We start from the raw sequence: 27351 nt of genomic DNA on the forward strand, positions 1-27351 counted from the left end.
CTGGGTATACAGATCAGAAGTCATAAATCCTCAAACTTCCTAGATATTTCTTTAATTTTTTTCCTTAGTTTCTTCTATACTTTTCAAATTTAAATCTTTGGGGACAGGAAGGATGTCTCTTATTTATTTTGTTTCTGTCTCCTACTACAGAATGTTTTCTATTAACTAATAAACAATTGCAAGCATGCTACCAGTACAGTGCTCCTTTTTCTTTACCTGAGATTAAAGGGCATGAGTATTTTAATGCTTTTCTAGATCTTGTGTTTGCCTGCTCCTAATAAGGTAAACTTAAATGATAAATATTGTACTATCTATTCCAAAAGGAATAAGATTAAACAAAAAGAGCATATTTTATATTTATATATTACACTGATGTTGTCCATACTTACGGTTGTTTTTCCAAATGATTTGTTTAAATGTTCCTTAAAATTTAAGAGTATGGATGGGAAATGACTAGGAAATGGAGTTGTTTTGTATGTATTATAATATATAATGTATCTGTGCCTGTTTCTGTATATAAAATACATTATGTAAAGTGAGGTAAAGTGATTCAAAGACGTTACTATGCAGCTTTCAACATTATTACCATAATTTTATGTAAATCATTTCAGGTTTTAAGGAAGTCAGTGATCATTCAAAAGACACAGAAAGCTATGAGTATGACTTAATAGGAGTGACTGTTCACACAGGAACAGCAGATGGTGGGCACTATTACAGCTTCATCAGAGATATAGTCAATCCACATGCTTATAAAAACAACAAATGGTGAGTTTTAAGTATTTTAGTCTTGGGATTTAAAGAAATTTTTTTTTCTGTTTGTAAAGTATAAACTTATGATTGTTTTTGCTTCAGATAGGTTTTCTGATTTTATTTTACTAAAAACTTTCTGTAAAACTAGGAAAGGGGGCAGACAATTTTTAAATGAAAACAACTTTCATAAGACAGTAGGAATTGATTGTTCTTAACTTTCTTTTGAGAATTTGATGAGTGTTCTCCTAAGAAAAATGAACACACAAGGTTTTGCCCACTTTAGATTCATAGACCATATCGCACCTTCCAAGTCTTTTCTATCTTCATTCACTAATTCAAGAGCTGTATACTGAGTGTCTCATATAGAGTGGTTACGAGGTCCTTATATAAAGTGATTTGAGGTTACCTGCACACTCCAGTCTCCCCACCTTACTTTTCCCCTTCCCGCCTGCACATTCTTTTTTTATCATCTTTTATCAAGGTAATGGATGGAAGTCATTTAATCAGTGCTTAATAGCTGTTTTTTTTGGTCTTCGGATGTTGTTAGGTAGAGTCTATGTATAGAGGCTATGTATTTATGGTAGGCATTGTTCTAAGTGTTAGGGATATTTCTTTGAACGAAATTTACTTGGGTAAATTGATCTGCAGTTAGAATAGTTTTGTTGAATTCTTTAAGCCAATATTTCAGTGGTATCTTACTTGGTCCATATGAATATAATTCCATAAATATATTTTCAATCCTTTTTTGATCATATGTTTTGAAATGGCATCTTTATCTTTGGAAGTTTTCCCATCTCTTAGTCTTTTCTGTCCAATAGCTACACAGGTATGCAAACTTTTTGTTTTTATGAATTCTTCTGTTGCTCCTAGTTTATAAATGGATTTATCAGATTTTAGGGCAGTTACAGTTTGTAAAATTATATTCCCAGTTTCTAGTAGGTTAGTGTTTTCAAATAAGAACTTAGAATTTATTTACCTCATATTAAAAATAGTTTAAGTTTTAGAATTTTTTCAGTATGTATTTTTATAATAGGTGTAATACTCAGTATGTATATACTTGATCAAACACTATATGCTCCATTTTAGGTATCTTTTTAATGATGCTGAGGTAAAACCTTTTGATTCTGCTCAGCTGGCCTCTGAATGTTTTGGTGGAGAGATGACAGTAAGTTTTATTCAGAAGTTATAAATGGTTCGTGACTTTCCAAATGCTATGCAGTATCATAAAATCCAGTGGCAAAACCACTTAACTTTCTTTAATTGCTATGATTAAATCTAAAGTTTATTCAGTTGTTATGTATTAGAAGTCTAGTCTGTTGGGCATGTATATACCAGACTGGGAAATACTTTTTAAATTACAATTTCTGCCTTCAACTGATAAAGGAGGTTAAGACTTAAAATTGAAAAATTAAACAGTGTAGGAATTGAATTGCATTGCCATGAAACATGGTGGAAGAAGTTGTCCACCTGAATGCTTTGAGATTTGAGGGAAAAGAAATTACTCTTTATTGACTTCATATGAAAAATCCTTTGTCAGGGAAATGAGCTTTAGGTACACTTAAGTGAATTATTCTTTCGGTGCTTTTTTTTTTTTTTTTTTAATAACAGCAGCAGCAACCTGGTTATTACTATTGACAGGATAGGAAAAGAATATCTTACCTGTTACCTAATTAGCTCCAAGACATGAAAAGACAATTAGTTTGGACTAGTTATTATTATAATGTAATTATAATAATTGTACTTCATAGGCATTTTATCCAAATACCAGTGTTCTGAAAACAGTTTTAAAATACTGTTTTGATTCTTATAAGTCAGGCATTAAATAGTCATTTCCATTTCACAGTTAAGTCCAAATGAAGTTATTTTTCACTTTAATAGCCATGTCTGTTGTGAAATCACGGTTCACATTGTGGATTTTAATGTAGGACTTCCTTATAGCTCTTTGGTGCTCTCATGTACTACTTTGAATAGAAAAGGAGAAGTAAACAAATTGCTAACACTTCAGAAATGGGTAGAAAAAGGAAGTAATAAATTACTGATGCCATAATTAAACCTGTTGCATCTCTTGATGTTATTTCTGGGATATTTCCTCAAAAAAAAAAAGTAAACTTTGCAAAGCTCTTCTCTTAAAAGGTAGTTATTAAATTGCAAGTATGTTTTATTATATGCTTTATATATTTTATGGTAAAGTATCTTTAAAAATACTTTGAATCTTCATTTTTAGTTACAGTTGACCCTTAAACTATGTGGGAGTTAAATATGCCAGGCCCCCCCACAGTCGAAAATCCAAGTATAACTTTTGTCTGTTAATCAGAAGCCTTATTGATAACATATAAACACTCAGTCAATATGTATTCTGTATGTTACACTTACTACATACTATATTCTTAAAATAAACTAGAGAAAAGAAAATGTTATTAAAATCATAAGGAGAGGCACCTGGGTGACAAGTCAGTTGGGCATCTGACTATTTTGGCTCAGACAGTGGTCTCAGGGTTGTGAGATCATGCCCCATGTCGTTGGGGTCTGTGCTCACAGGGAAGTCTGCCTGAGATTCTCTCCCTCTCCTGCCTCTCCTCCCCACTCACTGTTTCTCTCTTTAAAGTACATAAATAAATCTTTTAAAATCATAAGGAAAATACGTTTACAGTACACTGTTGTATTATTGGGGGAAAAAATCTGCCTGTGAGTGGACCTGTGTAGTTCACACCTTGTTATTCAAGGGTTAACTATACTCTTAGCCAAGAACTTCTGTCAGGGATTTTTTATAAAGAATAAACTAGCTGTTTATGAACTATTTTAAATATAAATACAACTGAGATAAATAATTTTTTAAAGAATGAAAACTTTTATTTTTTTAAACAGACCAAGACCTATGATTCTGTTACAGATAAATTTATGGATTTCTCCTTTGAAAAGGTAATCTTTTTTTTACATATAATTTACATTGTTTTCTTTCTTCCATGTTACCTAATTTTATAGTTATACTTTGTCAAAATGAAAATATACCTTTTTTTTCTTTGCCTCTTAAAGACACACAGTGCATATATGCTGTTCTACAAACGCATGGAACCAGAGGAAGAAAATGGCAAAGAATTCAAATTTGATGTATCATCAGAGTTACTAGAGGTATAAGTTAATTTAACTTAAGCAATTTAAAAGGATGTTAACTATTAATGCGAGTAACAGGACTACTGGACCAGGCTATGACAGTGTTGGGATTTATAATCCCGGGTAGACCTTAACACTATTTGTAAATAGTCTTGGTAATACTGTCATAGGACAAGTACAGGTAAAGTGACCAGAAAATAATTATTAGTAACATGAAAGAAAAGTAACATGGTTGATGGAATTGGAGCAAGCTCATTAAGCAACTTGTATGTATGGTAATGTTCTTGGATTGGATGATGGCTGTTCTTCTTTGCTTCATGTTACATAGAAATACCATGTATTTGAAATGCATTTAAAATATGTATTAAATGTTTAAAATGTGTCTTGTTTATAGTAATTAGGCTTTGTTTCATGATGTAATAACTATGATGTTACTTTAATGTCTTTTTAAGAACTATAAAATATAGGGATGTCTGGGTGGCTCAGTTGGTTGGACGACTGCTTTCAGCTCAGGTCATGATCTCAGAGTCCCGGGATCGAGTCCCGCATCGGGCTCCCAGCTCCACGGGGAGTCTGCTTCTCCCTCTGACCTTCTCCTCGCTCATGCTCTCTCTCACTGCCTCTCTTTCAAATAAATAAATAAAATCTTTAAAAAAAAAAAAACACTATAAAATGTATTCACAACTTAACTTGTATCAGTGTTGTAAATTCAGCCAAAATGTATAAATCTTCATGATAAAAATATAGTCTTCCATCTAGACAATTCAGCTTTTACTGTCTAATTGATTGATTAATATTTGCACTGATGTGGTTGAGTCTTAAAACCAAGTGGATTTTGGTCCCCAGACAAGTACTCTTAACTGGTGTCTTGACCTCCCAGAATGTTAGTGACAAAAAACCCAAGAATATGATCATCTTTTAAACCCTTGAATTGGATTTACCAGCAAAATTAAGTGTTCACTAGATTTCTTACTCTAGATAAGGATACAATAGTGTTTAATGACAACTCCGCCCACTTGTGAAGTAAAATGAAATTTTAAGTAAAACTTTAATGATGTATATTCTTTACATTAATGGTTCTGAAACCCCTATTCTCAGTATTCTTTTATATTCTTAAAAAATAATGAGAACATTAGTTTTTAATATATTAGTTTCAGTGTGGTTATATCTATCAGTATTTGCCATATTAGTATTTAAAAATTTTAAAATTTATATTTATTTAAAGATAACAAAATTAAACCCATGACATGCTAATACAAATACCATTTTATGAAGAAAAATTTTTCAGAACAAAACCATTCAGTGAGAAAAGTGGCCCTGTTTGCAAAATCTTTTTAAGATGTTTGCAGATCTTTTTAATATCTGATTTAATAGATGACAACTAGAGTCTCATAATAGCTTTTTGCATTTGCTCTGTTGTGATTTCATTCATCATTTAGCCTCTGGAAAACTCCATTGTATGCTCAGGAGAGAATGAAAGTAAAACAGGGCTGGGACGCCTGGGTGGCTCAGTTGGTTAAGCGGCTGCCTTCGGCTCAGGTCATGATCCCAGCATCCTGGGATCGAGTCCCACATCGGGCTCCTTGCTCGGCGGGGAGCCTGCTTCTCCCTCTGCCTCCGCCTGCCTCCCTGTCTGCCTGTGCTCGCTCACTCTCTCTCCCTCTGTCTCTGACAAATAAATAAATAAATAAAATCTTTAAAAAAAAAAAAAAAAAGAAAGTAAAACAGGGCAGATAGCCTCATCATATTATTAAGGAGATGGTTTTGATCTTATATATACTCTAAAACGGTTGTAGGCATCCACCCCCACAGGTCTCTGAACTGTTCTTTTGAGAACCACTGATTTATATTGTGACAAAAGAGAATCTCAGACATTTGCTCTACTACAGCAAGAAAAACAAATTGAACCACGTCAGAATATTTTTTAAAATTATTTATTTATTTATTTGATAGAGAGGGAACACAAGAAGGGGAGTGGGAGAGGGAGAAGCAGGCTTCCTGCTGAGCAGGGAGCCCGATTTGGGGCTTGATCCCAGGATGCTGGGATCATGACCAGAGTTGAAGGCAGACTCCTAACAATTGAGCCACCCATATGCTCCTCCTTCTTTTTTTTTTTTTTTTTTTAAGATTTTTATTTACTTATTTGTCAGAGTGAGCACACAGGCGGGAGGAGTACGCAGAGGGAGAAGCAGGCTCCCCGCTGAGCAAGGAGCCTGATGTGAGGCTCAATCCCAGGGTCCTGGGATCATGACCTGAGCTCAAGGCAGATGCTTAAACAACTGAGTCACCCAAGCATCCCTAGAATATTCTTGATTGCAGACCTAAGTCACCTGTTTTTTTCCTTATAATTGTTTTAGCTTATTAATTGAAGAATGAATTTGTCTGAATATACATTTTAATAAAATATTAAAGTGTGATAATACTGTTATTTAATATTAACACAGATTTTAGGTATAAACTAGAATCTGGTCCTTTAGATTTGTGCAGTTGAAATATAGCTAGTAGCAGACTTCCCAAAGAGGAAATAGGAAATTTAAAACCATAAAATTATTTTTAAAGAGTTTATTGATTGATTGATTTTAGGGAGATGGGGGTAGATGGAGAGGGAGAGAGAATTACATGTAGACTCCCCACTGAGTGTGGGGCCCTACTCAGGACTTGATCTCCTGACCCCAAGATCATGACCTAAGCTGAAATCAAGAGTTGGACACTTAACCAGCTGAACCACCCATGCGTCCCAGAACCATAAAATTTAGTAAGCAAACAAACATTATAAATTGTAATGACTGTTGTGGATAAAACAAAATGCTTAGAAAGGGTAGTTGATTGGAATTTCTGGGGAAAGTGATTAGGAAATAATTCAGATTAAGTTTAAACTGAGACTTGAAAGGTACCGAAGACTTAATCATGTGAAGAATATTCCAGGCAAATAGATTATTATGACAAATTCCTTTAGTAAAGATATAGGGTATTGGCATGTTTTAGAAGCTGAACAATGACCTCTGGGGCTGTGACGATTAGTAAGTGCAAGGAAATATCCAAGATGAAGTTGAAGAGGTGTATAGAAAATACCTGTAGTACAATAATTTCACACTTAGACACACCCACATGGCTCCACATATGTTGTATTGATAAAACGTAAAAAGGATCATCAAAAAACAAGATAAATAATATCATAGAACAGAAATGAAAGCAGTGGGTCTGGTGAAAATCACAGGACTACTAGGCTTTAGGCCCAAATCAGATAATGGTGGTGGAGAGTTCTTGAGACATAAAGGGGATAAAAATTATGACACAGGATCTAGAGCTGAGCTCATGGCTAGGAGTAAGAACCTTGGAATGGAGCTTCATTGCTATGAAAAAGCACTGATGAGGTGAAGGCTCTCAAACTCTTCCTTAGGCTACAGCTTTCTAGAAGGCAGTGTGCATAGAAATGCTAGAGGACCAAGAACTCTGAAGCAGTCTGTTCAGTGACTAGGTCTGTACCAATGTGGAGCAGGAGCCCTAAAATACGAATTCAAGACCTGGTGCTGGACAGGACTAGTGGGCTGGGAGGCAAGAAGAGGTAGCTGAAAATCTTTAGGAGATAAACACAGGCAGTAATAACAGTAATCAGAACACAAATTTGTTCCAGATAAAGATAATTTTATGGAACAAACACTAACTTAGAGCATGTTTCAGGTACAGGGAGCTAAACACAAAACTAAAATCAGCAGAGCAGTTGTGTAAGATTCATGTTAGAAATAATCTTTGTGGGGCGCCTGGGTGGCTCAGTGGGTTAAAGCCTCTGCCTTCAGCTCAGGTCGTGTTCTCAGGGTCCTGGGATCAAGCAAGCCCTGCATCGGGCTCTCTGCTCAGCAGGGAGCCTGCTTACCTTCCTCTCTCTGCCTGCCTCTCTGCTACCTGTGATCTCTGTCTGTCAAATAAATAAATAAAATCTTTAAAAAAAAAATTTGTTCATAATTGTTACAGAATATACAAGGAGGGGCGACTGGGCGGCCCAGTTGTTTAGGTGTCTGCGTTCAGCTCAGGTCATGATTCTGGAGTCCCAGGATCAAGCCCCGCATCAGGCTCCCCACTCATCGGTGGGGGAGTCTGCTTCTCGCATTGACCCTACCACCTCATGCTTTCTCTCTCTCAATCTTTTAAAAAAAAAAAAAAAAAAAAAAAAGAATAAACAAGGAAATCACCTGACTTAGGTTTGCCAATCTGAATTGTTTTCATTTTGCCAGCTTTTGAACATAAACCTTTCTCATAATCTATTTTTATCAAAATGGAACTCATAATTTTACTCCATTTATGTATTCGTTCTTTAGATGGGATTTCAGAGTTCTTCCAAAATCTTTATAATTGTATTTTTAAAGAACTGTGATTGTTTAAGGTAGCCAGATACATAATGATAAATTGGAGCAGGCTTAATAACTATTTTTGCATTCCACATACCTGGAAAGAAAACATGAATTTTAAGTGCTTGTATTTTGGGGGGGTTTTTTGTTTCTTTTAGAGCAAATCTTTTTTGTCCTAAAAAATACTGGTAAAATGTAATGAAGCAAATGCTTTCTGATATCTAATGTTACCATTTTCTTTTTCTTCAGTGGATTTGGCATGATAACATGCAGTTTCTTCAAGACAAAAACATTTTTGAACATACATATTTTGGGTAAGTTCAGTATACTTAGTAATAGATTTTTTCTTACACATTTAAAGCAAATCTTATTCTGTAAGATATGTAACTTACTATTCTTAAATTCTAGGTTTATGTGGCAGTTATGTAGTTGTATTCCCAGTACATTACCAGATCCTAAAGCTGTGTCCCTAATGACAGCAAAGGTAATATATAAGCCATAGATAGTTTTTTTCAAAATTGACTACTTTAAAGTAATTAAAAATTTTTTGCTTAATGTTTTCTTACAGCTCAGCACCTCCTTTGTCCTAGAGACATTTATACATTCAAAAGAAAAGGTATGTGTTTCATAAAATTTTGTGTCATTTAGCTTTTGGTTTTCTTTATCTTCAGCTCGAAGTCCATGCCTTAAATGACTTCCTTCTTTTTTTTAGCCCACAATGCTTCAGTGGATTGAACTGTTGACCAAACAATTTAATAATAGTCAAGCAGCTTGTGAGGTGAGGTGAAATAATTCAACAAATAATGTATAGCTTAAGATACACTTTTTTGTTTTGTTTTCTTTTATTCATAAGATGCTATAGCAAAAGTATTGTGTTATAAATGATAGGGATCCCAGTGTAAGTTCCCCAAATTACTTAACAACTGAGAAGGTTATAATTTATGTCCTAGCCATTACGCTGATGAAATAATTGATTTTTAAGTTACTTAAAAATCCTTGGGTGCCTCCCCTCCCCCCAGTATGTTAGAAAAATAAAGAAAGTTCAAAAGACTGGATCGGATATTTCTATTTTTTTTTTTTTTTTAAGATTTTATCTATTTATTTGACAGACAGAGATCACAAGTAGGCAGAGAGGCAGGCAGAGAGAGGGAGGGAAGCAGGCTCCCTGCTGAGCAGAGATTCCCAATGTGGGGCTCGATCCCAGGACCCTGAGATCATGACCTGAGCTGAAGGCAGAGGCTTACCCCCCTGAGCCACCCAGGTGCCCCTGGATTGGATATTTTTAATTAATTTTGAATATTACCAGAAAATACTTGAAAATGGATATCTTCCTTCTTCCTCCGAGATAAAAATGCATATATCCCAGTATATCAGTTTATGTCGTTTTATCTTCCATATTATGTTCTAATATATCCCTATAATAATACATCCCTAAGGATAGTCTGCTCACAGGTAATGATCACTTAACCCTATTGCCACCTTAATATTTTATCATTTTTTGATTAGCTTCCAAATGTGGTATAAGCCTTTCTAAGAATGCAAGTCTTAAAAATTTGCAGAGGTGGGAGATTATAACATAGTGTGCAATAGATGAAATTAGTTGAAGATCTTTTTCTTATATAGAAGATTGTCTGATTATGCCATGGAGCAATGGAATTAGAGGATCTAATTATTGTAGACTTTAAACAGAAGGCTATAATTTTTTTAAACTTTATAATAAATATTTCAAAACAAGCATTAAAGTAGGAAGATAAGGTACTCCCAGGTACCTGTAACCTAATTTCAACAAACAGTAACATTGTTTTGCTTTAATCTGTTGCTATCCTCCATGCCTGTTTTCAGCAAACCCACATAGAGTATCATACACCCATAAATACTAAGTATGTATCTTTAATAAATGAGAACTTTAAAAAAATAGAGATCTCTCTCTCTCTATATATATATATCTCCATGACTTAATTTACTTCTTGTAAAATTAGAAGTGGTTCCTTAACATCATCCAGTATTCATTTTGTGTTCACTTTTTACTAACTGCCTAAAAAATGTTTTTTTTCGGTTGGCTTCTTTGAATTGTATTCAAAGAAGGACTACATTTTGCTTTTGTCTTATAAATCAGCTTTCATCTGTAACAGTTACTTTTTTTCCTCTCTTTGCTACTTTGTCATTTGATCGGCATAATTTTCCACATGCTCGCTTTGACTGATTATATCCTCCTGATGTTAGTTAACAAGTTCCTCTATTCTCCTCCCCCTTTGTGATTTTTTTTTTAAAGCGGTTCAATAGATCCAGAATATTGATTAGGTCATCATTTGTTTGGTTTCTGTTTGTTTTTGTTTATGGCTACTTCAGGGTTTTTTTGTGTTTTTGTTTGTTTGTTTGTTTGTTTTTTTAACTAAGTATTGGCCTCCAGAACTCTCTCAAGGAGTTAAAATTCTCTGCAGTTGTCAATAATTATGTATATGCACATAGACAGTAAAATTCAGTATAGGCATTAAATATGTGATTAGAAGCTATCTTGAAATCAGTAGGAAATTGTTTTAGCATAAAGGGTACTTTTGAGGGCATCTGGGTGGCTCAGTGGATTAAGCATCTGAGTCTTGATTTTAGCTCAGGTCATGATGTCAGGGTTGTGAGATAGAGCCCTGTGTCTACTCTGCACTGGGCATGAAGCCTGCTTAATATTCTCTCTTTCCCTCTTGCTTCTCCCCCACTGTTCTCTCGCTCTCAGAAAAATAGGGGGAGGGGTGTTTTTGTTATCAAGAGAGCATAATTCTTTTTAAACAAAATAAATAATACTCAGATCATATATTAATAGGAACAAAAGGTTCTGCAGTGTAGTATCTGTGAGGACTAAGAGGAAAATAGTATTCCATTTTATAATGTTAAGCAGTGCAGGTTGCCGTCATGCAGGTTTACACTGTGATGTAAATGGCATTCATGGAATTCTGTAATCAGGTGACCCTGCTTATGACTTTAGGCATTTCAGAATTTCAGACTTTAAAAAAAAAATTTTTTTTAAGATTTATTTATTTACTTTAGAGAGAGCATGCCCATGAGCAGTGGGGGAGGGACAGAGGGAGAGAGAGAAAATCAAGCAGACTCCCCACTGAGTATGGAGCCCAACTCAGGGCTTTATCACTTGACCCTCAGATTATGACCTAAACTGAAAGCAGGAGTTGGATGCTTAACCAACTGAGCCACCCATGCATTCCTAGAGTTTTAGACTTTAAAACAATGGAAGAATCTGTTTTGGTAAGAATTTAAAATAATTGAAACATAGACTAGAAGTAAAATCCTTGTGTGACTTTTTTTTTTTTTTTTTTTTTTTAGTTCAACAAGTATTGGTTGAAGGTTAATATCACACTATTTTTTTTACAGTGGTTTTTGGACCGTATGGCTGATGATGACTGGTGGCCAATGCAGATACTAATTAAGTGCCCTAATCAAATTGTGAGACAGGTAAGAAAAAATTTGTTTGAAAAAGAAATGTAGCAAGATGGGATTGGGAGGGAGATAAACCATAAGTGACTCTTAATCTCACAAAACAAACTGAGGGTTGCTGGGGGGAGGGGGGTTGGGGGGGATGGGGTTATTATGGACATTGGGGAGGGTATGTGCTATGATGAGTGTGGGGAAGTGTGTAAACCTGGCGATTCACAGACCTGTACCCCTGGGGAAAAAAAATATATGTTTATAAAAAATAAAATTAAAAAAAAAAAAAAAAAGAAATGGCTTTCAAGTTAACAATCCTAAATTTACCTGTGAGTATATTTTAACCCAGCATTGAAGGGAGTTTTGAAAAGATCAACCTCTTACCATAAGAATCATTTTGCTACTATTCCATCAGCTTCTTTTAGCAAATCAACTATCTTTCCAACCAAGTGATTAAAATTGTTAACATTTCCTAGTTATAGGAAGATAAGTATAAGTGCCTATTCTCTCAGATCCTGTTATCACTGCTTTATGAGTTGTATTAATTCTTTTTTAGAATTTTAGGTAGTCTAACCATTGTAGGGTACTGTAGTGGCCTTGAAAATTAAATGAACAGTATGTAACATTTCTGTGAAAGATTCTGAACTGTCACATGAATCAGTTTGTTTTCCTTAAATCTCTGGAAAAATTAGACAAAATTGTAAATATTACTTTATATTCACTTAAGACACAGAACTAAAAATTTAATATGAAAAGGCTACTTTTCAGTTATTACTGAGATATAACCCTTAAACCATATAATTCATCAAAACCATACAGAATATAAAATTTAGTGGTTTTTCGTATATCCCCAAACTGTGCAACCATCATCTAATTTTGTAACACTGCTAAGAGAAATTCCATACCTATTAACAGTCACTCCCAATTTTATCCTGTCCCTTCTTTCCAGCCACTAATAGCACCTGCTAATCTACTTTTTGGCTCTATGGATTTGCGTATTTAATGATAAATGGAGGGGTGCCTGAAAGGCTCAGTCAGTTAAGCATCTCAGGGATGCTGAGCATCCCAGGATCCCAGGGTCCTCAAATCAAACTCCCTGCTCATCGGGAAGTCTGCTTGTCCCTCTCCCTCTGCCTTTTCCTCCAGCTCAGGCTCTCTCACTGGCTCCCTCAAAAAATTTAAATCTTAAAAACCAAACAAACAAAACAATAAAAAAATTTTAAATCTTTATTAAAAGGTAAATGGAGTCACACACTCTGTGATTTTTTGTGATCAGCTTATTTGAGCAATATTTTCATGGTTTATCCATGTTGTAGTGTGTTTCTGTTCTTCCTTTCTTTTTATTGCTAAATTAATTCCATTGAATGGATATGACAAATATTGTTTATCCATTCAGCAGTCAGTGAACATTTGGGATGTCTTCACTTTTTGGCTATTTTGAATAATACTGCTCTGAACATTTGTGCACAAATACTTGTGTGGGCATATATTTTTAGTTCTTTTGGTTATTTTACCTGAGAGTAGAAGTCCTGAGTCATTCTAGGAACAACAGACTTTTTCATGGCATCTCCACTAGTTTACATCCCCACCAGAAGCAATCTATGAGGGTTTCTATTTTCACTACATCTCCTTTAGCATTTCTTACTTTTTTACTTTAACTATCCTAAAATGTGAAGTAGTATGTCATTGTGGTTTTGGTCTGCATTTCCTTAATAATTAGTGATGGTGAACATCTTTTCATTTGCTTACTGGCCATTTGTATATCTTATTTAGAGAATCCCCAATCCTTTTTAACCCATGTTTCTTTTGGATAAACTTAAATCCTGTTTCCTTCTCCTAATCATTGACTTCTGGCAAAAGATAATCTGTGGGGAAAACAGAAATGGGTGCAGAGAATTTTGAAACCTGTTAATTTTTCTGTAACTTTGTTACCTTTGTTCAGGCTCTTAGGTTGTTATAACTTTTCATTTACAGATGTTTCAGCGTTTGTGTATCCATGTGATTCAGAGACTCAGACCTGTGCATGCTCATCTTTATCTACAGCCAGGAATGGAAGATGGGTAAGAAATAACTTTTTAGCATTTTAAGCTTTTTATCAGCTCCCTAGAGTATTTTAAATACCCACATTGAAATATTTAGGTTCAGGGCATGGTAGGTGGCTTAGTTGGTTAAGCAACTGCCTTTGGTTCAGGTCATGATCCCATGGTCCTGGGATTGATCCCTGTGTCAGGGTCCCTACTCAGTGGGGAGTCTGCTTCTCCCTCTCCCTCTGCCCCTCCTGCCATGCTCATGCTCTCTCTCTCAAATAAATAAATAAAATCTTAAAAAAAAATACTTAAGTTCTTTTATTTAAAAATCTGTAATAATACAATCAAGAAGAGAACATAATACTTTTTATTTTTAATTAAGTGCATCTTCAGAATTGTCTACAGATAACTTAATGACTTAGTCTTTTTGTTTGGATTGATTTAGCCAGACACCGTAATTTGAATCTATCTCCTTACATTATTGCAGTTGGTATTCACTATTACAAAGATGAGAGAGATAAATTTAGGTTTTTAAAAATATTTCTCCTCCCAGAATATCTATCTCCAGACTTCATACTGTCTCTAAGATATATTAAATTGTATCTTCAGGTCGGATGATATGGATGCCTCAGTAGAAGATATTGGTGGTCGTTCATGTGTCACTCGATTTGTGAGAACTCTGTTATTAATTATGGAACATGGTGTAAAACCTCACAGTAAACATCTTACAGAGTATTTTGCCTTCCTTTATGAATTTGCCAAAATGGGTGAAGAAGAGGTAAGGCTGTATCTTGTTTATTTCTGGGATTATGTACCTATTTTCAGTATTTAAAACTCAGTTGTTTTATTTTATATTTTTAAATCAATGTTTTTTTTTTTAGAGCCAGTTTTTGCTTTCACTGCAAGCCATATCTACAATGGTTCATTTTTACATGGGAACCAAAGGGCCTGAAAATGTAAGTATAGTTCTCTCTCATATTGGGGATTTAGGGGGCCATGTTTTCAAGTTTGTATCATGGAAGATCATTAGATATTAGAATGCTTTAAAGTCCCTTCTAGCCTGGCATTAGATAATTTTAAGTGTCTGAATTTGGTTGGTATTTTTAATGATACAGCGAGAGAAGAAATAATCAAATGATAAATTTCATCGGCAAGGCCCTGGAACAAAGCAAATGAATTTAGGCAGAATGGCCACCACCTACTTTGGGGTCATATCAGTAGCATGTTGTTTCAGTGAACATTTCTTTTGGTCATATTTTTAAACCCTTGCTGTTGAGTTTGTCACAGTTTTCCAAAAACTTAAGTAGCTTGGTCTATTCATAGTATTAAAGCATGACATGAACTTTGTGTTGACTTTAATGACCACGTTGGCTTATGCTCTATTTATACTATCTTATTTAACCCTATTGCAGCCCTAAGATGTAAGTACTATTGTTACCTCCATTTTACAGATCAGGAACTTGAGGCAGAAAGAAGTTAACTTGTTTTAGATCACAGTGAGTTGGGCTTTGATCTTTGGTCAGATTCCTGAGCTACACTGTTAACCATTATTCTGTAATGCTTCTCAGAATATGGACTTTTACTGTCTAATTCCTGCCTATATGGCTACTTGTTTAGACTGCTCTTCTTTTGCTTTGTTAAATCATAAAATCATTTCAGTCTCTTGAATTTCAAAGAAATGGAAGTCTTTGGAACACTTGCTATTTGGATTATCTGAACACTGCAGATAAGGATTCTTTAATTTGTGTAACTGACATTTTTATTTAATAGGAAATACTGTTTTATCGTACTCATATAAAATTTGGTCCTGATTTATCTTCCAAGGGGCTTGCCTATAAGAAAAAAAATTATTAAAAGATGTATCCCTGTAAGTGAGGTATAGTTACAGTATTGAGAATCATTGTTCTTTATAGTTCTGCTTACTGTGTCTAAAATTATCCTGAATATTGTTTAACTCTTAAAAGTCAGGGTTAGGCCTTTGAGTGGTTCTTTATGACACATGCTCCTGCTACCTCTACCCTGGGTAGTTCTATAAAATAGTCAAATTATTTTCTCTCAAGATAATTCAGTTTTAATGTATTAGTTTCAACATTTTATTCTAGCCTCAAGTTGAAGTGTTGTCAGAGGAAGAGGGGGAAGAAGAGGAGGAAGAAGAAGATATTCTTTCTCTGGCAGAAGAAAAATACAGGCCTGCTGCCCTGGAAAAAATGATAGCTTTAGTTGCTCTGTTGGTTGAACAGTCTCGCTCAGAAAGGTGAAATGTTTCAACATTCAAAATGGTTAAAGCATGTTTGATTTTACTCCTTTTACCAAATTGTTTTACCACTAACTTTTGTTACATAATTCCTTTTAAATAATACCATGATTTATGAACTCTTATGGCATAAGTATTTCAGTCCTTTGTATCAGATGACTTTGTACCTCTGAGTCATGTTAGAAATATACGTTGAAGAAATATACAGTAAAATATTTAGCAAAATTATATGTGCATTCATCCTTTAACCTGGCAACACTACTTCTAGAAGCCTGTTCCCTAAATACAGAAAGATGTATATGCAAGGATATTTATTGAAGCATTTAGTTTAAAATAGTAAAAGACTGGAAATATTTAAAAAGAGGGGATTAGTTGAAAAAGCAGGCATCCACTCAATAGAATATTCTATTACTGAAAAACAGAAGTATGGAATGTATCGGTACTACCATGAAGAGATCTTTAGGATAAATATTACCAAGTAAAAAAGCAAGGTGGAGAAAAGTATGTATAATATGGTACCTTTTGAGGAAGGAGACGCTCTGTGGGGGCGGGAGAGGGGTGCAGAGATTGAAAGCATGTAAACTCAATTTTCAGTATTCCTCATTGTGGATCTACTGTTTCCAAATGTGCTTACTTGCTGGGATTTATTACAGTCCCAAAGTCAGTACTCATGGCTCCTTTGCAATCATTTGTGGACTGCAGATGTCCATGTGCAGAGTGGCAAAAAAATTTGAGTTACCTGACACATACCTTCCTTCTCAGCCAAGGTCAAACAGGGTGACTGTGACTTCTTGTTTCACTTCTCATATTGTAAACAAATCTCCTTTTCATGGTTGCTGCCATGTTTTTCACATTTGTGCTTTTTGTTGGTGACTTAGTGTTTAAAATTGCTCCCCAGTGTAGTGCTAAGTGCTATGTAGAGTTCCTAAGCTCAAGAAGGCCATAAGGCGCCTTAACAAGAAAATGCACATTAGATAGGCTTCATTCAGGTATGAGTTAATAGTAGTATTTGCTGTGACTTCAGTACTAATGAATGAACAATACACATATTAAATAAGACATCTTTAAACAGAAACACACACAAAACAAGGTAACCTGTTGATTGGTTGAAGAAAATGTTGGCCAGAGGCTCACAAGAACCTAACCCTGTATTTCTCTTATGAGCAATGATTCATTAATCACTAATTCGGTGTTTGCAGCATTTTATAGAACATAAGTACTACAAATAGCAAGAATTGACTGTATTTTTTTAAATGGAAGACTAAATCAAAACTTAAAAAAAAAAAGTTTTCCTGTGGTTGGGGAGGGAAAAACAAACTGCTGGAAAAGACAAGAATGAAAGCTTGACTTTGAGTATATATTGTTTTTGTTTTTTAGATTTAACTTGTAATCATGTAAATGTTTTATATAATAAGTAAATTAATAAAATGCAATCCCTAAAAATCAAAAGCAGACTGAAATAAATGAATTATATTTTGACCTGGTGGCATAACACCTGGAAAGGAATTCACTAAAATGACTTTAGAACACACTAATTTAACTGTAAATTCCTAGTTGTACATGAAGGACAAAAAGAATTGTAAAATTACCTTAAACTGTTCTACTAAGTATATTGTTCGTAGTGTAATTGTGATTATTATCCAGAAACTATCATATATCATAGAATAAAGCAAATAAGTAACTGTTAATGTCATTAGAAACCAAGATTTTCAGCCAAAGATGAAGAAATACAAATACAAAATTGTAGGTTTTTTATGTAAGTTCTTTAAAACTAAATTTGAGTTTGGAAATACCAGTAGAGTTTATGGTGTATTTTGTCTTTAAGCGAACAAAAAATGTCTTCTGTACTTCCGTTTTCTGAAAAGGCTTAGAAGTCCGACCCAACTCAGAATCAGTGAGTGCCGCTGGCATCAACATTGTAGTCCCTAGATAGCATTTCTTATGGAAGAAAATCAGAGTTCCTTGAAAAAATGGCCAATTACAGGTCTTGGGCAAGAAATGAATGGGAAGTCTAGAACACTTTGTCCTTTTGGAAAGCAGAGGCTATCAAAGACTATTGAGATTATGTTAAAAGGGCAGGAACCGATTTATGGATGTTCCTTCTGGTCATAGATTGGACAACCTGAGCATCAGTAATAGAATAACTACAAGAGGACTAAAATACATCACAGATATTTAAATCCATGAGTTCGTAATGGTACCTAAAAACAAACGAACTACTTACTGGTAACCTTTGGAGTATATTAGAAAACCAAATCATAATTTTGGAAACTTAGTAATAAAGGAATGGTAACAAGCATTCATCTTACCAGCAAGAATTACCTCATGGCAAACAAGTGGTAAATGAGAGGAAGCTCACCATCTTGGAGGTGTTTGAGCTAATGAACAAGCAAATATTGCTGAAATCAGAATATCTGTATTTTGTACCCCAAATGAAGTAATGGATCTAGGAGATGATCATCATTGACTGAAAATATTACAAAAGACAACCTTTCATTGTGTGCCTCTTGAAGAAAGTCAGTACCACCACCTATAAAGCATGCTTGATTAAGAAGATCAAACCTAGATATGATCAAGTCTCTAGATCTAAACTACCAGTTTATAGGAAATATAAGGACAAAGGAACAGGTTAAAGCAACGCCACAAGGATACAATCAGCAAAGTGGAAATGTGGGAAGTTCTTCAGGACAAACCACCTACTTGCTTCAACTCATAAATTGCAAGATAAAAACAAAATTGGAGGGAAAACCAGTAGTCTGTAAGATACTTAAAAGACATTTCAACCACTTGCAACAGAGGACTTTATTTGGATCTTGAGCCAACAAATTATTAAAAAAATTTTTAGACACTTGAGGTAATCATACACTGACTGGATATTGTTTGATAGTAAGGAGTTGTGGTTTTATTTTAAGTGTGAATAATGGTAGTGTGTTTATGTGTTTTAAATGTTATCTGTTAGAAATTCATGCTGAGATTTTTAGATTAAATGATAAAATACCTAGAACTGCTTCGGAACAGTCCACATCGAGTGAGTGAGAGGTACAATTGAAACAAGACTGATCATGAATTAGTAATTTGAAGCTGAATAATGGGATACTTCCATTATCTTACTATTTTTGTATGTATCTGAAATTTTCTATAGTAAAGAAATATGTAGAAATTGTTAACTGGTAACTGAAACTCTTTAGTATTTCTTAGAAGTTAGTTTTGTTTTGAAGGGTCTCATGTCAGAAAAAACCCACAACTCAGACCCATCCTAGTATTTATAATACACAAAAATATTGAGCTAATTAAATGGCAAATAAAGTAGGTTTGGGCTTCCATATATCAATTCCGGAATCTTGAAAAATTGTCTGAGAGATGTATATCTAGCAAGTAAGTTTAGCTAGCAGAAAGTTCAAAAATCATTTTGTGTTGGTGGCTTGGTACCGTTGTAATTGAACTGACAGTTTTGATGCATGTCATGATACAAATAGCTATAAAGTAACACAGAGGAAAGAAAAACTTATTTCCACTGATGTTTCCTTTCAGGCATTTGACATTATCACAGACTGACATGGCAGCATTAACAGGAGGAAAGGTAATACTTTGTATATTAGAGGATTTGATCATCTCACAAATAGTAATGGTTCTTAAATGAACAACTTTTACTTTTAACAGGGATTCCCCTTCTTGTTTCAACATATTCGTGATGGCATCAATATAAGACAAACTTGTAATCTGATTTTCAGCCTCTGTCGATACAATAATCGACTAGCAGAACATGTAAGTGCTGAGAAACAGTCTTAAAAAGCTTTTTGGTAAATTTTAAAAGAATGTTCTGAAATCTTCCTTTTTTTTTTTTTTTTTAATAGATTGTGTCTATGCTTTTCACATCAATAGCAAAGTTGACTCCTGAGGTATGTACACATTAGTTAATTTGTGTTTTTAAAAATACTAGTGCTTTCAGATAAACCTTTCTTCTTGTTCTTGAAAAAAATATATCAAGATTTCTCCCATAACACAGCTTAATTTTCAGTATGTAACTTGAATAGGCTGAATTACTCCTTTGTATCTCATTATAATAAATGTAATTTTCCCAGTTAAATACAAATTTAGGTATAAGTTCAACATATTGGAGTAACACATAGAGACTAAGCTTTAAAGTTGTTTGATTTGAAGCCTGTATCATAATTGTGTTCAAGAATGATGAAAAATATAATAATACAGTATTATCCAAAAGTATTTTTACAAAATGGTAATGTTATAGCTACATGATACTTTGTCAAATATTAATGTAAATTACACCTTAGAGATCAAGGGATGCTAAAAGAAACTTTTAACCTAAATTATTCTATGAATACGGTTGTCTCATTAATAAAGGTTTTGATTGTTTTTTTCCAAATCGATATCTAGAAAAATACATACTTTCTGTTACATGTGATGTCCATGCCATTGACTTTGTATCCCAAGTTGATCCTGCTGCTCCATATAGTTCAAATTCATAGGCAAGAGTACTGAGGTCTGCTAACCTAACACAGATTTAAATGTGATGTGTAGAAGAGTACGTGTTTCTTTTTTCTGAAACTGGTGGGTTCAAGTACATTTAAATACACAGTTATGCATCTGTCTTACAGGCAGCCAATCCTTTCTTTAAATTGTTGACTATGCTAATGGAGTTTGCTGGTGGACCTCCAGGAATGCCTCCCTTTGCATCCTACATTCTGCAGAGGATATGGGAGGTAAGTCTTACAATAGATGTTTCAGTATTTTTCTGAGAATTTTATTTTTCTAATAAAGTCGTTACCAGTTTAAGTAAGTTTCTTACTTGGGCAATCCAAAATGGTTTTAGTGGGTCACAAGTGAGGGAAGAAGACATGCTTTAGTCAAGAGGCTTGGCGGGGAGAAAGAATTCTTGTCTTCTTTCCCACAGGTTTAAAGACTCTTGTGAGTCAATAAAAAGTCTTTGGCCAGTCTAGAGTTTTCATTCCCTTCCCCTCAAAAAAGAGTGACAGAATTTTAGAAATACAAGCTAAGTGTTTTCAGCAGTTGACAGAAATGGTACAGGAAATACCGACCATGTCCTTTCCTTCAGAGTAACTGCTGGGTTCACAGTTTCTCTTTAGTGAGTGTTGGGAAAACCTCTCTACACCAGGGGTCCGCAGACTTTTTCTCCCAACTAGTCAGTTAGCAAGCATTTTAGGCTTTGTGGGCCTTGTGATATCTTTGGCAACCACTCAACTATTTTAGCCTAAAACCATCTAGACAGTACAGAAATGAGTGGGTATGGAACTGGCCTGAAAGCCAAATCTGGATTCCTAAGATTTCTTTATCCCATGAAAAATATCTTCCCAGGGCACCTTGGTGGCTCAGTCAATAAGCGTCTCCCTTATGGTCAGGTAATGATCCCAGCATCAAAAAGCATCTGCCTTATGGTCAGGTAATGATCCCGGTGTCCTGGAGCCCAACAGTGGCTCCCTGCTCAGGAGGAAGCCTGCTTCCTCTCCCACGCACCCTACTTGTGTCCCTCTCTCACTGTCTCTGTCTGTCAAATAAATAAATAAAATCTTTTAAAAAAAAATCTCCCCAGCTGTCCAGTTACTACTTTTCATTCTCACGTTCAGTAATAGATTGATTGGGCACACAGTAAGAAAAATAAAGATGAGAAACTTTAGAGGATTAGAAGCACTTTGAGGTAAATTTATAAATTTAATAAGACCAAAAAGTAAGTGGGTTCTCTTATTCTGTGTTAAAGTTCTTGGCTATTTTTAATTTTATTTTGTAAACTAATGACAGATTTTTCTTAATATTTCCTGTTGGTAAATGCAGTTTAAAAAATGGAGAGGAGCACCTGGGTGGCTCAGTTGGTTAAGCATCTAACTCTTGATTTCAGCTCAGGTCATGATATCACAGCTGTGGGATCAAGCTCATATCAGGCTCTGTGCTCAGTGTGAAGTTTGCTTAAGATTCTTTCTCTCCTGGTCCTTTTGCCCCTCACTGCTCCCTGTCTTAAAAAAAAATTAATTGAGGGGCGCCTGGCTGGCTCAGTGGGTTAAGCCTCTGCCTTCGGCTCAGGTCATGGTCTCAGGGTCCTGGGATCGAGCCCCGCATCGGGCTCTCTGCTCAGCAGGGAGCCTGCTTCCCTTCCTCTCTCTCTCTGCCTGCCTCTCTGCCTACTTGTGATCTCTGTCAATTAAATAAATAAAATCTTTTTAAAAAAATTAATTGATTAAAAATTTTAAAAAATAGAAATGTAGAAAAACATAAGCAAAATTTCTCTTAGGCTCTATTTTTCAAAAAACTCTGGCTTTAAGTGTTTAATGGCATATACCAAAAGTAAGTAAAAAAGTAACTCCTTAATCAGTTCGTTTTATATTCTGTTCTTACCATTTCATTTTTAGGTAATTGAATACAATCCTTCTCAGTGTTTGGATTGGTTGGCAGTACAGACACCCCGAAATAAACTGGCACACAGCTGGGTCCTACAGAACATGGAAAACTGGGTCGAGAGGTTTCTTTTGGCTCATAATTATCCTAGAGTCAGGACTTGTAAGTCAAATATTCAGAACTTAAACCATTTGTTGTTCCAAGTTTTGTTTTTTTGTTTTATGAGGTGATTACAATAATGCCCATTGTTGTATGGTACAAAAGCTCTTAGATATTGTTCTTAAAGACCAAAGTTACATTAGTGTTTGGAAGTGGCAGTGTTTTACAAATATCTACAGTGCTTTGGGTGTTTTAAGGATAGGAAACTGTCCTGTCTTGGGTGACATCACCACCACCATCATTTTTGTTTCCTTGCTTGATAGATTACAAAGCATGATCAGCATTAAGAAAGTAAAGGATCAGAAAATCCTATCTTAAAAGTAACTTTAAGGGGCTGCCTGGGTGGCTCAGTGGGTTAAGCCTCTGCCTTCAGCTCAGGTCCTGAGATCAAGTCCCACATTAGGCTCTCTGCTAGGCAGGGAGCCTGCTTCCTCCTCTCTCTCTCTCTCTACTTGTGATCTCTCTCTCTCTGTCAAATAAATAAAATCTTTAAAAATAAAAAAAAGTAACTTTAAGGCTAAGAGGAAAGTAATAAAAAGGCATAGAACAAACTGAGAGAAAATATTCAATGAGATAGGGAGTTAAGTGATAAACACTTTTACATAAGCAGGCTGGAAGGAAATAAAGATCTTGGAAGACAGATGGACTCATATGAAAAATAGGTATTTTACAGATTAGAAAATTGCTTGTAAATAAACAGTATGTTCTCCTTTGATAATATTCAAAGAAACAAAAATTGGAATTGTTAATTTTTAAGATTTCTTTAATCATTAAATTTAATCATTAAAATTGTTTTTCCTAGCTGTCTACTGAAAGGGTGTAGCATCAGGGATACTGCAGTACCAGCGTGCACATCGAATACCCCCAGATCAATGTTTCCAAAGACCATTCTCCAATAAAACAAGTAATAGCTCTTTGAAGAAATGGCTGATTCTAGGTCTTGGGCAAGTAATATATAAGATGAGCCTGGAGCATCTTGTAGGACCAGAAAGAAGTACTCAGAAAAGAAAAACAAAATAGTGGGGCATTGTCAAAGGGACACACAACCAAACTGAAAGAATTTCCAATGGCTAAAGCTGAAACAACTTGAGTAAAAAAATAAGTAACATAGTCCTGGATTATACCCCCAAGTATAAAATAAATACCTGAGTCCATATTGATAAATGATTAAATAAATAAATGGAGAAGAGGCAAACTTCCTATACAGAAGAATTCTAAATAATTTATGTACATCTATCTGCCCTCCCAAGGAGGGATAGCTGAACCTCCTTCAAGGAGTAGGGAATGGGGAATGTAACTTTTTTTTTTCCTTTCAAATTTTTGTTCACATTCTAGTTAATATACAGTGCAGTGTTGGTTTCAGGGTGATTCAGTGATTCATCACGTAAAACACCCAATACTGATTATACCGCGTGCCCTCCTTAAGGCCCGTCCCCCATAGCTAACCCCCCACCCACCTCCCTCCACCACCCTCTCAGTTTATTCTCTGTGTTTAAGAGTTTGTTACAGTTTGTGGGTGACGTAACTTTAAGTGAAGCACTTTGACAAATATTAACTCAGGCAGATGATAATGGTTAATATCAGTGATGTGTGTTGATAGCATGTACCCTTGATACCTTGAGCAATAATAATATGTAAAGTGAGAGCAATAGTAATATGATACCCTGATCAACAGTAATATGATATAAAGTGCACTTTGCCTGTATGGTCTTCCTTACAAAAACCCATCATTTGAGTCTAAGAGTGATAAACATCAGACAGACTCAGTTTGAGGGACATTCTTCAAAAATACCTCACCCAAGTACTCCTTATTTAAACTTCCACATGCAAGGAGAGTCTGAGAAACTGTCACAGCCAAGAGGAGCTTAAGAAGGAGACAAGATGATTAAATGTGATATATCCTAGATGGGCTCCTAGAGGCAAAATAAAAGAACATGAATGGGGTACATTGGTGGCTCAGTTAAGCATCTGCTTTCAGCTCAGGTCATGATTCCAGGGGTAGAGATTGAGCCTCACGTCGGGCTCCCTGCTCAGTGGGGAGTCTCCTCCCTCTCACCTCTGCCCCTCTCTCCACTCGTGCTCTCTTCTGTCTCTCTGTTTCTCAAATAAAATCTTAAAAAAAGAACATTAAGGCAAAACTAATAAAATCTAAAGTACAGAGTTTAGTTAAAAGTAATGTGTCAGTGTTGTTTCCTTAGTTAAAACAATTGTACTAAGTAATAATAGATGTTAATAATGGGAGAAGAGTGTATGGGAACTGTGTTCTGCCTACTCTATAATAAAGTTTATTTGGGAAAAACACCTGGTCCTGGTGGGTACATGGATTGGCATTGGTACTTAAAGGCTTATTTTTCCTGCCAGTTTATGTAACCCCGTAGTAATGGGTTATTTGTGAGTGTTGACGCGTATGCTGGTTGGCATTCATGTCCTGACTCTGACCATAAAACAATAAAAAAAAATGTGCTGAACAACAACAACAAAGAAAAATAGTTTTCCAGCTGTTACATCTAATATTGATGACAGTACTGTGGAAATGGCATTCTCATACACTGCAGTGAAGTTATAAGTAAATATTACCCTGTGAAAAGCAGTTTAATGATGCATACCCGAGATCTTTCAGAATACTTTGCCTTTTTTAAATTCAGTAATATCATTTCAAGAATTCCAGTATAAGCAAGTCATCTAATAGATGGATGCTTAAATAGCATTGTTTATAGTTGTGAAAAATTAAAAACTGGCGATGTTCAGTTGGGCAGTAGTTATAGTAAGTTATTTAAAAGTTATAATATACATTGGTAATGTGAAAATGTTCTACATAATGTAACTTGAAAAAACAGCCCAAATATTTGAATAGAATCAATATAACAGTAAGAAGTATAGTAACATGTATAGAAGAACTACTGAGAAATACTATTAAATCTTACAAAACTTTAAGGAATGCATTAGAATGTTTAGTTTATAGAAAAAAAGAAAAAGGGAGATATAAGTGTCTTAAAGTAGTTGAACCGTTGCCATATAGAAATGGAGGTAGATTTGTTCTAAGTTCTCTGTAGCATAGAACTAAATGGAAGGTACTCCAGTTAGAAAAGCAGTTTTTAGCAAGGTCATTTATTCTTCCATATTGACCTTCCTGGAAGTAGTATATATCTCCCAAGCAGAACTTATTTTTTATTTAGAAGCAGATAGCTCTTAAATAAATAGATGGTTTGGTATATAATAAAACAAAATTAAATGTTAGTTGTTGAATTTAAGTGGGTCTTTGGGTAGAGCGCTTTGAACCTTTCATTGCATTTGAAATTTTTCCTAATAAGATACTGGGATAAGAGTATATAACTTAAACTGAATAAATTTTTTCTAATCACAAATTATTTTTCTTAATAGCAGGTTATACAAAGATTGGTCAGAATGACCCCAACATGCCAGGTTTTAGTAGGAAACCTGCCAGGTGTACCTATATATACCTATATATGGCAATATACCATCACAGGTATATTGGAAACATAAATCAAATTGAGCCTAACCAGAGCAACAGACAGGTGAAAAAATATGTAGAAATGGAGTATTGTGCACAAAGTTTACTTTAAAATCTGTAAAAGAGCTTATAATTAATTTTAGGAACCCTAACTTTAGTTTCTTTAACAGAACATTGGAAGTTACCAAATTATAGGTAGAATAGTGGGAGATAGAATTAGTAGGTATATTGAAAAGAGTTAAACTAAGGCTTTAGAGGCCATGAGGAGGCTCTGTGGTGGTTGTTTCAGGAGCATTAGCTCATCTGGGTTTCAAGATGTGTAACATGGGTGTAATCTTACTGTTTTCAGTCCAAGGGAAAGTGGGGATAATAAAAGTAGTGCCTCCTAAACAAAGATATGGTGTTAAATAGTATAAACATTTGATAAATGTTAGTTATTCTTGTTGGATCATTACCATTATTGTCATTGTCATCATCATCGTTATCATTTCCCAGGGCAAAATCCCAGGGCAAAATCTGAGCTCCACCTCTTTTATCTGTGTGACTTTGGTCTTTGTTTCTCCAAGATTCAGATTTTCCAATGTAACATCACCTATTTCCAGAATGATTGTGAGGATTAAATGAAATATTTTTAAAGTACCTAGCTCAGTGCCTCGCACACTCACACTGACCATTTTTACAAATGAACTCAACTAATGAGTCATTTTCTTCTCAGAATTGTATGCCTAATAACATTATCCAGGTATGTTGAAGGGATGCTTTCTTTGCATTGGAAGTCAACCTAGAAGCTACCAGTTAAGGAATGAATAAATTATGGGGATAAAAGATACAGGGAATATAAGCAATGATACTGTAATAGTATTGTGTGGTGATAAATGGTAGCTACAATGTGGTAAACACAGCATAACATATAGAGAAGTTGAATCACCATGTTAAACACCTGAAACTAATATAACATGGTGTGTCAACCCTACTCAAGTGAAAAAAAAATTTTAAGTACAAATTTAGCCTAGAAGATTTTGAAGGTTTTTCCAAAGTTAATATTCTATAATTGACACACACACACACACATACATATATAATCTTGTATGTTACAGTGAACTTTAAAGTAGATCTCATTCCCTCTTTGTAACTTTATATTTTACTGTTAATCTGTAAATTATTACAAAATAACTTACCCTTATTTTGTAAAGAGAAAGAAAAGATGCTAATACATTGAATGATTTGATCACATCAGAGAGCCTTATTTAGCTAGGTCTTCTGTCTCCAAATGCTGTGTTCTTCCTATTAAACCGTATTATTTCCTAAGAAGAAATGAAATGATCAAATAAGTGGAAAATTCTACATCTGGGGAAAGCTAACAGAGAAGTTTAAAACTGTTTCTATTAATGCAGTTATGGTTGCCACTTAAAAAATAGCAATGACAAAATGGAA

At 34.8% G+C, this 27351-nt stretch overlaps 1 protein-coding gene across 5 annotated transcripts in view; it reads left to right on the top strand.

Moving 5' to 3' along the window:
* The window catches only part of USP34 (ubiquitin specific peptidase 34), a 241823-nt gene that overhangs the window by 190304 nt on the left and 24168 nt on the right, over positions 1–27351 (top strand). For all 5 annotated transcript variants that reach the window (XR_004384586.1, XM_032873840.1, XM_032873843.1 and 2 more), the window contains 18 exons: positions 612–765; positions 1837–1915; positions 3616–3669; positions 3784–3879; positions 8457–8521; positions 8616–8691; positions 8776–8823; positions 8920–8985; positions 11586–11666; positions 13614–13699; positions 14276–14444; positions 14548–14622; positions 15769–15920; positions 19452–19500; positions 19581–19685; positions 19775–19819; positions 20537–20641; positions 22301–22448. Coding sequence is in view for 4 of the 5 variants with exons in the window: in XM_032873840.1 (XP_032729731.1) it covers positions 612–765; positions 1837–1915; positions 3616–3669; positions 3784–3879; positions 8457–8521; positions 8616–8691; positions 8776–8823; positions 8920–8985; positions 11586–11666; positions 13614–13699; positions 14276–14444; positions 14548–14622; positions 15769–15920; positions 19452–19500; positions 19581–19685; positions 19775–19819; positions 20537–20641; positions 22301–22448 (1653 nt within the window). In the remaining variant the exon portion in view is untranslated. The remainder of the gene's footprint in view (positions 1–611; positions 766–1836; positions 1916–3615; positions 3670–3783; positions 3880–8456; positions 8522–8615; positions 8692–8775; positions 8824–8919; positions 8986–11585; positions 11667–13613; positions 13700–14275; positions 14445–14547; positions 14623–15768; positions 15921–19451; positions 19501–19580; positions 19686–19774; positions 19820–20536; positions 20642–22300; positions 22449–27351) is intronic.

This window comes from Lontra canadensis, unplaced genomic scaffold, assembly GCF_010015895.1.
Source record: "Lontra canadensis isolate GAN:19392208 unplaced genomic scaffold, GSC_riverotter_1.0 scaffold50, whole genome shotgun sequence".
Classification (NCBI taxonomy): domain Eukaryota; kingdom Metazoa; phylum Chordata; class Mammalia; order Carnivora; family Mustelidae; genus Lontra; species Lontra canadensis.